At 57.2% G+C, this 13,378-nt stretch overlaps 1 protein-coding gene across 2 annotated transcripts in view; it reads right to left on the reverse strand.

Annotated features, from left to right (window-relative positions):
• The window catches only part of COL6A2 (collagen type VI alpha 2 chain), a 33,220-nt gene that overhangs the window by 10,049 nt on the left and 9,793 nt on the right, over positions 1–13,378 (reverse strand). For both annotated transcript variants that reach the window (XM_043593383.1, XM_043593386.1), the window contains exons 2-17: positions 7,226–7,365; positions 6,498–7,096; positions 6,217–6,237; positions 5,449–5,514; positions 4,623–4,676; positions 4,496–4,540; positions 4,232–4,258; positions 3,988–4,014; positions 3,860–3,904; positions 3,293–3,346; positions 2,839–2,901; positions 1,991–2,053; positions 1,687–1,776; positions 924–986; positions 278–340; positions 23–85 (exon numbers count right to left, since the gene is read on the reverse strand). In XM_043593383.1, the coding sequence (XP_043449318.1) occupies positions 23–85; positions 278–340; positions 924–986; positions 1,687–1,776; positions 1,991–2,053; positions 2,839–2,901; positions 3,293–3,346; positions 3,860–3,904; positions 3,988–4,014; positions 4,232–4,258; positions 4,496–4,540; positions 4,623–4,676; positions 5,449–5,514; positions 6,217–6,237; positions 6,498–7,096; positions 7,226–7,352 (1,470 nt within the window). In that variant the 5' untranslated portion in view covers positions 7,353–7,365. The remainder of the gene's footprint in view (positions 1–22; positions 86–277; positions 341–923; positions 987–1,686; positions 1,777–1,990; positions 2,054–2,838; positions 2,902–3,292; positions 3,347–3,859; positions 3,905–3,987; positions 4,015–4,231; positions 4,259–4,495; positions 4,541–4,622; positions 4,677–5,448; positions 5,515–6,216; positions 6,238–6,497; positions 7,097–7,225; positions 7,366–13,378) is intronic.

A 13,378-nucleotide genomic window follows, 5' to 3' on the forward strand; every position in this document is an offset into this window, starting at 1 on the left:
TCCCAGGTGTCCTGCTGCTGACCTTTTTCCCGGGCTCTCCGAGAGCCCCCTGAGGGCCTCTGGGTCCAGGCAAGCCTCGGTCTCCCTGAAAAGAAATCGGATGAGGGCACCTCAGAGACCCCGCTGTTGATCACTGCAGATTAGGCAGGGATGGTGGGGGGGGGGTTCCTCTTGCTCTCCAAGAGGCCCTGGGCAGAAGAAGGACAGGGGGTCCCAGTTCCCCCCTCCAGCCGGGGAGCTGGGTGCCTGCCCTGGGAGGATGAGTGGCCTCACTTACCTTGGCTCCTTTGTTGCCAACCTCTCCAGCCAGACCCCGGGGCCCCTCAGGGCCAGGGTCTCCCTGTTGGAAGAGAGGCCCAGTTAGCCTGGGCATGTGGAGGGGCAGGGGAGGGGATCATTTAACTTCCTGGAGGGGTGGATGCCAGATTATGGCAGGTTTCGCTGGAACAGCAGCCCTGCTCATGCAGGTTCATGCAGGGACTACCACCCATTTCCCAGAGGAGGAAGCCCCTCCTTCAAGCCCTTGACCCAGGTCTTGTGGGATACGGTCAGCCCTCGGATTTTACCACAAAGACAAAGACATCCTGAGTTAGCTATAGGAGTGTGTGTGTCTGAAATCGAAAGCTGCGGGGTGGAGCAGTGCGAAGCCTGCACAGCTGTGCATGTCACTCATGAAACTGGCTTTATCCTGCCCACGTTCCTCGGCAGGGCTTGTGGGTGGGGATGACCTGCCTCCTGTTTTCTGAGAACCTGTAGGAGGTGCCTCTGCCCCCACCAATGGCCAGGACCCAGGGGTCACTTTTGTTTTCCTGGGTGAACCATGGTGGGGGGATGTTGCTTGTCCGTTGTCCCATGGCCTTGTCGACACCACGGTGAGACGCTGGTGCAGACTCAGCCAACAGCTGCCCTTCTCAGACACTCACCTTCTCACCCTTGGGGCCATCACCGCCCGGGCTGCCCTTGGCTCCTGGGTCCCCTCTGCGCCCCTGCAGAGAACAGGGGAGGCCTTGGTGGTAGGGCCATGTGGGGCCTTCACGCTCTGGTCTCCACACTTGGACATGGACTTTGGGGGAGGGGCCTTGGTCGTCTGTTGGGTAAGTTTTGTTGTGCCCAAGGATTTAGGAAATGAGGAGTTCCTGATCAGCTCGTAAGACCTAGTCAATTAGGAGTTTGAGTTGATGTGACTGGGGCCCAGCTTGGACCAGCCATCAGCACGGTCACTCTGTTCACTTCTGGGCGAGGCCAGTCCTTGGGATGTGTCCCCTCTGAGGGTCAGGCTGGGACCAGGTCCCATTCGACCTGCAGTAGACATGAGGGAACAGCTGGGCGGGGTCACCGTGAGGGACCCACAGGGTGCACGCCTGCGTGTAGGTTCAGCCCTCGGAGTGTCTCGCTGGGAGGGCACTGTGGGGACACCAGGTCCGTTCCCAGGCAGCGGAGCCTGGCCAGCAGGGGTCTGGCCCTGCCTGAGTGCTACCGCAGGCGGTCTGTTGCGCCAGGGGGCAAGGGGCACACGAGGAGCAGCTGGAGGATGCAGGGCGCAAAGAGGCCCCAAGCAAGGTGTGGAGGGTGCCCCTGCAGGCGGGGCTGGGTGGGCAGGCCGGACCCAGAGGGAACAGCTCACACCGGCCGGCCGCCACTGGCCTCTGGGCCCCAGGGGTTGGTGGGGGAGGAGCGTGAACTCACAGGCTCGCCTTTGGGTCCTCGGGGGCCAGGCCCGCCCTTGGCTCCTTTCACACCGGGACTTCCGGGGGCCCCGTTGTTGCCTTGATAGCCCTGTGGAGAGGAGACATGTGAGCCACGGCAGGGAACGGCCCCGCTGAGCGTCCTCACTCCACAGCCCGGCCGCTGTCGGGTGAGTGTGGGGGACCCCGGTCACCCGGCAGCGTGCGCAGAGCACAGGGCCTTCCTCCGCTCCCTGCTCTGTGCCGGCGGGCGCGGCTGCTGTCTGGCTGCAGCGGGAGAGCGGGGACCCGCCAGGGGCACTTGCCTTGCTGCCTTTGGCCCCGTTGTCTCCTGGGGGTCCTCTGCGTCCTGGGCGGCCAGCATCTCCCTGGCAAAGTTTGGAGAGATCAGTTTCCCATCCCTCGGACGCTGGCAACAGGGCAGGACCCTGCTCTCGAAGAGTGGGCCCCGCACGGCCGAGTTCGCCAGACACGGGCCCGGCTAAGGGCTGTCCTTCCCGCTCCTCCGGCGGCCTGGGCAGCCAGGAGGGTGGACGCAGAACACCCGCGGGAGCTGAGAGCTTTCCAGAGGGGGCCCGGAGAGGTCTGGGAGGGGATTGGGCTTGTTGCTGTGGCCATCGGGGCACCGCAGAGCTGAGCCAGGATACACGGTCCTAAGCTGGCCATGGACTGCTACCATTTCGGGCCGGGCACTCCGTGGCCCCCTGTGTGAGAGCACTGCCAGGGTGTGGGTGTCCCATGACCCCCTGGGCATGGGCACCCCGCAACCCTCCTGAGTGCGAGCACCCCATAACTCCCCTGAATGTGAGTACCCCGCAGCCCCAGGGCGTGGGTACCCCGTGATCCCCTCCCGAGTGTGAGTACCTCTGACTCGCAGTGTGAGCACCATACACCCCATGGACGTGGGCACCCCTTGACCCCTCTGGAGGCGGGCACCCCGTGACCCTCTTGAGTGTGAGCGCCCCACACCCCCTGGACATGGGCACCCTGTGACCCCTCAGGCAGGGTACTCCCAGGCCTCCTGCCTGACAGCCGGTTTGCAGGGACAGGCCCTCTCGGCCAGGCTGCCTCTCCCCGGGGCCTGGTGCTGCAGGTGGGGAGAGGGCCACTGGGTCTGTCGTGGAGGGCCTGCCACCTTGGCCAGGCAGCCTACCTTGGTGCCCCGGTCCCCTTGCTCCCCAGGGCTGCCGGCATCGCCTGCGTATCCATCGGGGCCCTGCAAGACAGGATGTTAGGGCTGTCCTGGCTCCTGCCCCGAGCGGTGCCAGGGTTTCCCGGTCAGCTCGGGGCTGCCTGGGGGAGGGCGGCAAACACCCCACTGTCTGGATTGAGTGCTCCGCCTGGGTCTCCGCTGCCAGAACCCTCCGTCAGGACTCTGAGAAGTAGCCGCCCTTGACCTCCCCCAGAATTCCCTGAGGTTATTCCCTCCTGTGTGACCACGGCCCCAGCTGAACCCTGGGTGGGAGTCAGGTACAGGCAGGAGAGGGGCTGAAGGAAGGGTCCGAGCTTCCTTGCTGCAGCTCGAGGGGCTGGCCACCACCCTGCCCACCCCGCCGGGTACCCAGAGCCAGGGGCTTAACCCGAGGAGGAACACAAGCTGGGCTTACCCGACTCCCGGGGTCTCCCTTGCAGCCAGGAGGCCCAATGCGCCCCAGTTTGCCCTGGAGGAGAGGAGGGGAGGGGAGGGGAGGGGGAGGGTGCGTCAGGGAGGTGTACCGATCATGGGTGTATGCACAGGTGCGGTCTGTGCGGCTTCCACACCCATGGGCACACAGCTGTGTTTCAGCGGCTCGACTGCATGGGGGCATTTCTGTGGGGTGATGGTGAGTCTCCGGGCCGTAGCCAGAACAGAGGGTCCGAGTGCCTCTCCCCGTGCCCACACGTGTGCATGTGCGCAGCCTGCCAGGTGGGCCAGATCTGGAGCACAGGGTGGGTCCTCGGGGACAAATGTCCACTGGCTCTGTCGGTGTTATTTGTCCCGTGTCCACTGGATAGGTGCCACTGGGACCCATCAAGCTACAGGCTGTGGGCAGTGGCCAGTGGGGCCCAGAGGCCTGGCCCTAGGTAAGAACCTGAGGGTCTCCTGGAGGCTCGCTTATCCCCATACATCGGAAACACCGATATGCACCTGCACTCCCGCCCAGCCCAGGGAGGGTGCCCGAGACGCACTCTACCTTCTGTCCATCCGTCCCGTTCTTGCCAGCCAGGCCAGGGGCCCCCTGGAGGGAGAGGTGTGATTGTCAACCCGGGAGCAGCAGGAGGGTGGGGCACCCGGCCCGCCCGGCCTGCACAGCCAGCTTACCTTCCGCCCGTCAGCTCCAAATTCACCCTGTGCAGGAGGAAAGTGAGGTGGGTCAGTTAGGCGCCTTCAGCATCACAGACACCGCTGCCTCAGGGGCCCAGGTCTGCCTTGGACCAAAGAGGCCAGAAGGGCCCCCGAGAGGGCCGCTCGTGGCATGATGACAGGTCCCGTGCCCTGATGGGGGCCACAGGCTCGCTGACGGATGCTGCTGGGGGCTGGGGCCGTGGCTGTGTCAGAGTCTCACCTTCTCTCCTTTGAAACCAGGAACACCCTGAAGTCGGAAGGAAAAAAGAGCAGCATTACTGTGGGGTGTGAGCTGCACCCACGGGCTCAGGGGAACAGCGGCTGGGTGTCAGCCTCAGGCGGGGTGCTCGATTCGGGGACGACTTCCAAAATATCGATATGCTTCACTTCTTGCGTTGGGGGTGGAGAGGGTGGCCAGCCCCACCTGACCCAGGCTTGTCCCCACATCCCACCGGCCATGGGGGCAGGGTGGGCAGCAACTTGCCTTGGGTCCCGGGAATCCAATGGGGCCTTCGATGCCTGGATCTCCCTGTGGAAGAACAGAGGCCACAGCTATAACCCCAGTCCTGGAGAAGCGCGGCCGACGGGGCAGGGGTGGGGAGGACACTCACCTGTCGTCCTTTCTGCCCAGGCTCTCCTGGCTCACCCATGTTGCCCTTGGCACCCTAAAAGAATATGATGGAAAAAGGGGTAAACTAAGGCAGAAAGAGGACAAGAGACTGCAGGAAGCAGGAGGGCAGAGGCTTCTGTACTGCTGTGTCCTGTTCTGGGGCTCCTCTGTGGTCCCACAGAGGCCAGCTGTGGTCCCTGAGGCAACTTCCAGCAACCCCCACCCAGGAGGACCACGGCGGCCAGAGCTGTGGCCACATCCATGCCTGGGCACCACCACCCAGGAGAGAGGGCAGTGGGAGTGTTTAGCCGGAGGCCTGGTGGACGTGTGTCTACATCTCTACTGGTTTAAGCAGCTCCCTTAGAAAAGGCGAAAACCCGAGGCTACGTGGTAACAACTTCCCCATAACTGTGTCTCTGGGTGGGGGGCGCTCAGCCCCCCAAGGCCTCCGTCCCTCCTTGGCCTTTATCTATAACCTTTGACGTGAACTAGTGGTATTTCTGATACCCTGGTAGTGAGTGTTGTAAGAAAAATGGAAACCTGCCTATTTGACAGACGGCAGAAGTGGGTGCTTTGCATGAATTAGCAACCGCGTCACTACAGAAACCTGCTTCTGGTTTCGCTGACGTGCTCGAGCAGGCTGCTTTACCAACCTCAGTACCAACAGAACTGTTCCTACTTTTCTCAAAACGCCATTTAAAAGGACGTAGATAAAAACTGAGTTTTGGTACTTCTAAGGTCAGAAGCGTTGAGGCCATTCGAGGTGTGGTTGGTCCTAAATTTGGAGCTGAAGAGGCCAGGCCCGGGGGGCCGTGCAGGCGTCTTACCTTCTGTCCGCGGTAGCCCTTGGGGCCGGGAGGCCCGGGGATCTCCAGGCAGCTCACCTTGTAGCACTGAAACAAGAAGCAAGGGGCGTCCGGTAAGGCCCGGGTGGGAGGCCCACTGGGGGGTGGGGCGTGGCGAGCACGGGCTGGAGGCAGGAGCGGACTCGGGAGGTGCCTGGGAAGCCCAAGCCCACACACACTCTGGTCACGTTTGGGAAAACCGAGGCTGGGTTAAACAACGTCTGATCGTAGCCACTTATGCCTGCGTGTCAAACCACCGTGTTTGTGAGCAGCTGTTCTAGGAAGGGGCGTGTTTGCGGGAACCTCGCAGAGTGGGAAGCGACCGTTCCGGGCTGTGAGCTGGCGCTGAGGACGCACAGGGACAGGGGAGTGTCAGAGCTGAAGGTCCTGAGCCACACGGCACACGAGCCCCCTGCCCGTCCTGCTGGCCTGGCTCAGGTGGACAGAGCCCACCAGCGTGGAGGGCGACCCTGAGCCTTGGTCCTCGTGGTGTGTGCTTGGTGGTGACCCTAATGCCCACCCCCGGGTTTAAACAGCCTGGTTTTGGACAGGAGCCCTTCATGCAGACTTAAGAGTCTCAGGCCCAAACGTGGAGCAGAGGGGCCTTGCTGCCTGGCCTCCGCTTGTCTGTCCTAGACGCCGGGGAGCACCAGGGGGCTGGCACGGGGGTAGTCCCTCCTGGGTCAGCGCCTCAGAGGCCCAGCGAGCAGCACCGGACCAGGGCTGGCAGGAACGGTAAACGTCTCTCACCTCTCCATAGGCTTCATGTTTCTGCAGGCAAGACAGAGAAACCCTGCTTAGCTGAAGCTGCAGGTGGGGCAGCATCGCATCTGGGTGGGAACACAGCACACAGGGGCAGGGGGAGACCCTGCCCGGGGCTTACCCTCTCCGGATGCCTCCCTCACAGATGGGTAAACTGAGGCCCGGAGCAGTGTATGGCCCGCCGCCGTCCCGGGTAAGTGGGTCCCAAGGCTCTGGCCCCCACCGTCCCCTGCTGGTGCCCCGCGGGTTAGGGTCAGGGGGCAGCTCACCATGACCTTGATGATGCGGTTGATGGTGTCCTGGTCGATCTCTGAGTTGGGCTGCATCGTGGTGTAGTTGTTGCGGTAGAGCTCCAAGGGCATGCTGGCGATGTCCCGAAGGCCCTGCTCGTTCAGCAGGTTCTGCCTGGGGGCCACGGCGAAGAGCCGGATGCCCTCCTCTCGGGCCCTCTCGGCCTGCAGCTTGATGCCCCCGCACGGGCTGCCGGTGACGTGGCCGTCGGTGATGACCACCGAGAAGTTGACCGCGCCCTTGCTCTTGTGCTGCCGGATCTCCTGGGTCATGTTGGCCAGCGCGCAGTCGGTGAAGGTGCCCCTGCGGAAGGACTGGATGCCCTGCAGGCTCCTGGTGAAGGAGGCCCGGTCGCTGTCGGGCGGGCTGAACACCTCCACCAGGTCGGAGAAGTGCAGGCCGCCGTAGCGCCAGCTCAGGACCACCTGGTCCAGGTAGGCCTCGTCCTGCAGCTGGCTGGTGAACTGCTTCACGAACTGCCGCATGTGGTCGAGCAGGCTGTCGGTGGGGGACTGCATGGTGATGCTCTCCGACGTGTCCAGCACGAAGTACACGTTGATGGGGCAGTCGGCCTTCTCTGGCGGGGCGGGGCACGCGTCACCGGCCCGCCCGGGGGGAGGGAGGCCCCGCGCCCGCGGGTTCCGGGCTCTGCCCCCACAGCGGCCCCCTGCTGCCCACCCCGGGCCCCGGCCCCCGCGGCCAGTACCTGGGCAGTGGTTTCTGTCAGAGGTGCTGGGGCTGATGAGCTCCTGCTGCTGGGCACGGGGGGTCCCCAGGAGCCCCCAGAGCAGGAGGGCAGAGCAGGGGCCCCGGAGCATCTTGGTAGCACCCATGCACTCTGGTGTCCTGCAACAGGGAGGAGCGGCCACTGCAGACGGCGCTCGCGGCTCGTGCTGCGGCACCCCTGCGGGCCCCTGGGGCCCTCCTCCCCAGGCGGTGGGAGCGGGCGGTGCGTGGGCTCAGGGAGACGCCCTCTTCCCTCGCCCTAGGCGGGGGCAGGCCGCACACAGTTAGTGGGCTAAGAGACTGCGAGCTTTGGGCTTGATTCTGGGTGGATTCAGACGCTCCTGTCTCTGCCCTGCGGGGCTGGGTGCACTAGGCGGATGGCGCGTTCTTGGAAACTGAAGTGCCAGTGGCAGGCGTTGGTGACAACGAGCACGGTGCAGGGGGCCTGGGGGCGGGCAGGGCAGAGGGGTCAGTTGGGGTGACTGGGAGGAGGGGTAGCAGGGGAGGGGAGGAGAGGCCCAGGCTGGGGCAGGGTGGCCTTGGCAGTCGATGCCAGCCATCCAGCTGACCCCATGCTGACAGACCAAGGGGAGCGGCCTTGGGATGGGGTGGGGGGGATGAGAGGCAGACAGGCCCGGGGGGGCTGGCAGGCGGTGAGCGCCAGGGTCCTGCTCTGTTGGGGGGACAGCGGCGCTGGATGGCGGGGGGTCCTTCCCCAGTGCGGCTCACCGTGTCCTGTCATGTCTTCGTGGGGACCGAGGCTTCCCTGCTGCTCGCTGCCCCTTGCAACCAGACGGATGGGGAGAGGGCCTGGGGCACGGGTGGGTGGCTGGGTGGCCTCTGGGGACCAGGAGGGAGAGGAAGGGGCTGGTTCTGGCGGGATTCGCACAACCTGGGTCACATAAACGCCTCGCTGCCTTTCAGGGCCCCCACAGCAGAGGGCGGACACAACAGAGAATGCTGCCCCAGCAGGGACTCCTGGCCAGTGGGGAGCACTGGTGGGCTGGGCCCTGGGGGCAGTCGGTGTAGTTTCCCTGGTGATGCCCCTCAGTGCATCACCTCTTTTGAGAGGAGGTGGATTTGGGCGGGGGGCAAGTTTAAGGTTCAAGGTCGCTTGGGTTGATGGTAAGAGGGGCTGGTCCTGGTAAAGTTAGGGGTGAACAGGACATGGCCCTGCCTCCCCAGCAAAGGTCATGGTCAGGTCAAGAGGCCATGACCCTGCAGGCAGAGGCTGTGACCCAGCAGGGCGGTGACGATTGCCCAGACTAAAGCAAGCCCAGTGGGTGTGCCAGGGAATCCAGGGGAGCTTCCTGCATGGGGTGCTGTCTGTGCCCAGACGGAGGGGACTGGCTGGAGGAAGGCGAGCTCCTGGCTGAGGGAAGGCTCATTCAGGGAGGGCTGGGGGCAGCCCTTGGCTGAGGCGCGGGTCGGAAAGGTGGCGTGAGGGGCAAGCGAGGGGCTTCCCGAAGACCCTGGAAGCCGGAGGAAGTCAGGCTGCATCAGTCAGAGCAAAGAGGTCCAGAGCCATCAACCACTGGTGACGGCCGCTGTGGTCGCTGTGGGACCTTGGCAGGGCAGGGTGGGGGCTGGGCAGGGCTGAGCACTGGGATGTGGGTGCAGCTCTGTCCTCTACGGCCCTCGCCCTGCTGCCCCCAGCCGGGGAGCCTTGAGTCCCATCCTGTCCTGTCTGCTATGGGAGGGGAGGGGTTGCTGAAGGACCGGGGGTTCTGTGCCCCGCTCGGCCCCGCTCTCCATGGGTGCACACACACTGCACAAACCACACATATCACACACACCCACACACGTGCTACCCCACACACAATCAATTAAAAGAGGCGCCCATAATAAGGTGTTCTGGTGAAAAATCTTACTCTCAAATGAAACGAAGGATTAAAAAAGTCATCTACACAGGAGAAAACACAATAGCAGCAACAAAATACGTAAAGGACGTAAAGGGCAGAGTTATTTTGGTGTGTGGTGGGCAGCCTCCGGGGGAGCCGATGACTCCTGCCTCCTGGACCTCACGCCCTTCTGAAATCCTCACGCACTCAGCTGTCACTGGCCTGTGTGAGCCGTGGACGGTGTGTGACTTCCAAGATGAACTCACAGAAGGCATCACGGCTGGTGCCTGGCCCTCTCCCGGGTCACCCACTGGAAGGACGCCAACCGCCGTAACACGAAACGCTCATGCGGCCTCCGCAGAAGCCCACGAGGGAGAACCGAGGCCTCCAGCCAACAGCCAGGTGAGCGAGCCACTGCAGAAACACATCCTCAGCCCAGTCAAGGCTTCATGTGAGCGGAGCCCCGGCCAATTCCCTGACTGTGACTGCAGCTCATCAGGGACCCTGGGCTAGAATCACCTGGCCAAGCCATTCCTGCATTCCTGACCCAAATAAACTATGACATAGCAAACGCTCACTGTTTTAAAGCCCTAAGTTTGGAGGTAATTTATTACACAGCAATAGGTAACTAATTAAGGCATCAAACTTTTCCTCCACAATATTATAGACAGAAAAACAATGAGACCGTAACTGCAGAATTTTGTGAAGAAACTAAAATGAACCAAAGATGTCTGTCTAGTCAACCTAGCTTTATGTAAAAGATAAAAGTTTCAGATGTGCAGGGGCTCACCTACATACCATTTCTAAAAAAATTCTGCAGACAGCAGAGAAATGAGTAAGAGTGAGAGAGCAAAGAAACCTGAGAAATACAGTAAAATATAAAAAATGAAGGAAAAAAGGGCCAGAAAGCACAGTTAAATGCCAGAAACATCACATGGGCCAGTTGGGACAATATATGTAGATGCTTTAAATTCTTCCGTTAAAGACAAATATTCCCACACACCCTCTGTTTACAAGAGCAGGATCAACAACAACCAAACTATAGAAAGAGCACAGATGCCCACTGGCTGACGGGTGGATAAAACAGATGTGGTTTCTGTACACAATGGAATATTACTGAGCCGTCAAAAAGAATGAGATCTTGCCATTTGCAACAACACGGAAGGAGCTAGAGAGTGTTACGCTAAGTGAAATAAGTCAGGCAGAGAAAGACAAATATCATATGACTTCACTCGTATGTGGAATTTAAGAAACAAAACAAACAAAGGGAGTAAAAAAGAGATAAACCTAAAAACAGGCTCTTAATACAGAGAGCGAACTGATGGGTACCAGAAGGCAGGTGGATGGGGGATGGGTGAAATAGGTGACGGGGGTGAAGAGGTACAAACTTCCAGTTATAAAATAAATGAGTCATGGGGACGGACAGCGCAGCATGCACTTCCTTGATAACGTCGCGTGGTGACAGGTGGTGACCACGCTAACGGGGGGTGGGGGGGATACAGCTGAATGTATAGAATTGTCGAATCACTAGGCCGTACACCTGAAAGTAATCTAGTATTACGTGTCAATTATACTTCAATAAAAAAAGAGAGAAAAGAAAAGAAAAATATTCCTAAATTGGATCAAACAATGAAACCTGTCTGATGAGGTTTACACGGGAGTGACACTAGATAGACTGTCACAGATGGTGCAGAGAAACTCAGGGCAGGTGAGCACAGAGAGGAAGACGGTGGGGCCACATCGTGGGGCCAGTCTAAATTGAGACAGAAGGGTGAGGGATGGCGCCAAGAAAAAGATAAAGGCTGCTATCTGATAATGAGTCTATCGGGTTTCGTAGCACAAAATTATATACACCAAAAGTGGTGAAAAATCAAAGAAAAAGCTGACAAGCCAATTATTAATAGAAGACTTTAACTCAGCTTTCAAAGTTCTCGATAGATCACATAAACAATAACAAAAAAGAGGATCTGAATGTCATGTTTTGTAAAACTCTGGTAGTAACAAGTATGGAATATGTATTTTCTAAACATTAGGATTTGGATAATGTGCATAGAACAGACACACACGTACCTAGATCTATCTTTGAAACCTACAAGTAGGGAATGTATGTTCTTTTAAAAATTTTAGAAAATTTGTTTCTAGAGCGACCACAAATCAGCTTTAATTAATTTAAAAAACAATTAGAAATTGTAAGGATCAAATTCTCTGAACCACAATGCAAAACCAGTCACTAGTAAGACACACACACAAAAATATTAAAGCATCTGGAAATTTAAAAAATTCTCTCTTGCTAAAACGACATAGGAATTAGTGACAACAGTGTTATGTATCAAAACAAATATTAAAAGGTCAAAGCTGTAACTGCAGGACAATATGTAGCCTTAGATGCTTTATGTTGTAAGATGGAAAATTAGTGTAACAAATTAGACAGTTAAAGAAGCTAAGGGCAAAAGTAAATTAACAAAATGAATCTCAAGAAAATAAGAGAAAGAAAATAATAAGAAATAAACCAATTGATTACAAAACAACAGTAGAACTATAAATACACCTAAGAGCTGGTTCTTTGGAAAAGTCAATAAAGTAGAAAAATTTAATCAAAAATCAAAATGATGAGGCATGAATATAGTAATACAAGAATTTAGGAATGAGTAAAATAATGTAGTGATGGATGAAGAAGGTTTTGAAGGCGCATACCACGTGCAGCTCTAAGCTAACAGTATGAAAGACCATGCTCTGGAAGAGTCTGAGGAGAGGTGCGGAACTGATGGGACTCGGCCCCAGAAGGGGACACGCCCCTAGGGTTCTGGCCCACATGGATTTGGGTCTTCAAGGACAAATGCTTCTCTGCCTGTTCCAAAACATAAAAAGGTAAGCTTTTCAATTCATTTTTAAACTTGGAAAAGCCAGAGGCCAAAAATTGATCAAGGAAGTCCCTAAAGGAACTCTATAGGCAAATCTCACTTTTAAACACAGTTGCAAAAATCCTAATAGAGATTAGACAATAAAGTCCAGTAGCATGTTAAGGACGACTGTACCAAAGCTAGACGAAGTTAGTTTAGAAATACGATGATGCGACACTATAAAGCATATTAACATGAAGCACATTAATATAAAAAGAAAATCATGTAACTGCTTTAAGGGGCCCAGAAACATCCATTTCTGACTGAAAAAAAAAAAAAAAGGCAAACTTCGTAAGAAATTTAGCAGTTGAATTAACATTACAAAGCATATAAATTTAAAATCAACAAACAAGGGGCGCCTGGGTGGCGCAGTCGGTTAAGCGTCCGACTTCAGCCAGGTCACGATCTTGCGGTCCGTGAGTTCGAGCCCCGCGTCAGGCTCTGGGCTGATGGCTCAGAGCCTGGAGCCGGTTTCCGATTCTGTGTCTCCCTCTCTCTCTGCCCCTCCCCCGTTCATGCTCTGTCTCTCTCTGTCCCAAAAATAAATAAACGTTGAAAAAAAAATTAAAAAAAAATCAACAAACAATATCGTATTTTATACAAAAACTAAAATAGGCGTCCTTATCTTTGTAGGGCACAGATTCCTTCAAGAATCTGGACCATTCCATGTGACACAAATGCACAGATGCCCATGTACAGAAATCACACCTTTCATGAACTCAGGGAGTCCATCCATGGACCTGACCCCAGATTAAAAATTCCTGCACTCAGGGGTGCCTGGGGGTGCTCAGTCGGTTGAGTGTCCAACTTCAGTTCAGGTCAGGATCTCGTGGTTCGTGAGTTCGAGCCCCACGTCGGGCTCTGTGCTGACAGCTTGGAGCCTGGAGCCTGCTTCGGATTCTGCGTCTCCCTGTCTCTCTGCCCCTCCCCCACTAGTTCTCTCTGTCTCTCAAAAATAAATAAACGTTAAAACAACAACAGCGACCACAACAAAAACCTCCTGCGCTCAAACAACGTCGGCAGACAAACAGACAAGACAAAAACCTCTCTGGTTTTCAGTGTTGTGTTGGAAGCCAATGCAATAGGACCATAAGAAGAAATAAAGTATAAATCTTGGAAAGGGAAGAGATGGAAAGTGCCCTCACTAAAGACGGGACTGTCCACCCAGAAAACCCAATAAAATCAATTGTAAAAAGTTTACGGGAAGGCAGGGGAGGTTCAGTGAGACAGTTATAAGAAAAATATATATGATCGGGGCGCCTGGGTGGCGCAGTTGGTTAAGCGTCCGACTTCAGCCAGGTCACGATCTTGCGGTCCGTGAGTTCGAGCCCCACGTCAGGCTCTGGGCTGATGGCTCAGAGCCTGGAGCCGGTTTCCGATTCTGTGTCTCCC

This window comes from Prionailurus bengalensis, chromosome C2, assembly GCF_016509475.1.
Source record: "Prionailurus bengalensis isolate Pbe53 chromosome C2, Fcat_Pben_1.1_paternal_pri, whole genome shotgun sequence".
Classification (NCBI taxonomy): Eukaryota; Metazoa; Chordata; class Mammalia; order Carnivora; family Felidae; genus Prionailurus; species Prionailurus bengalensis.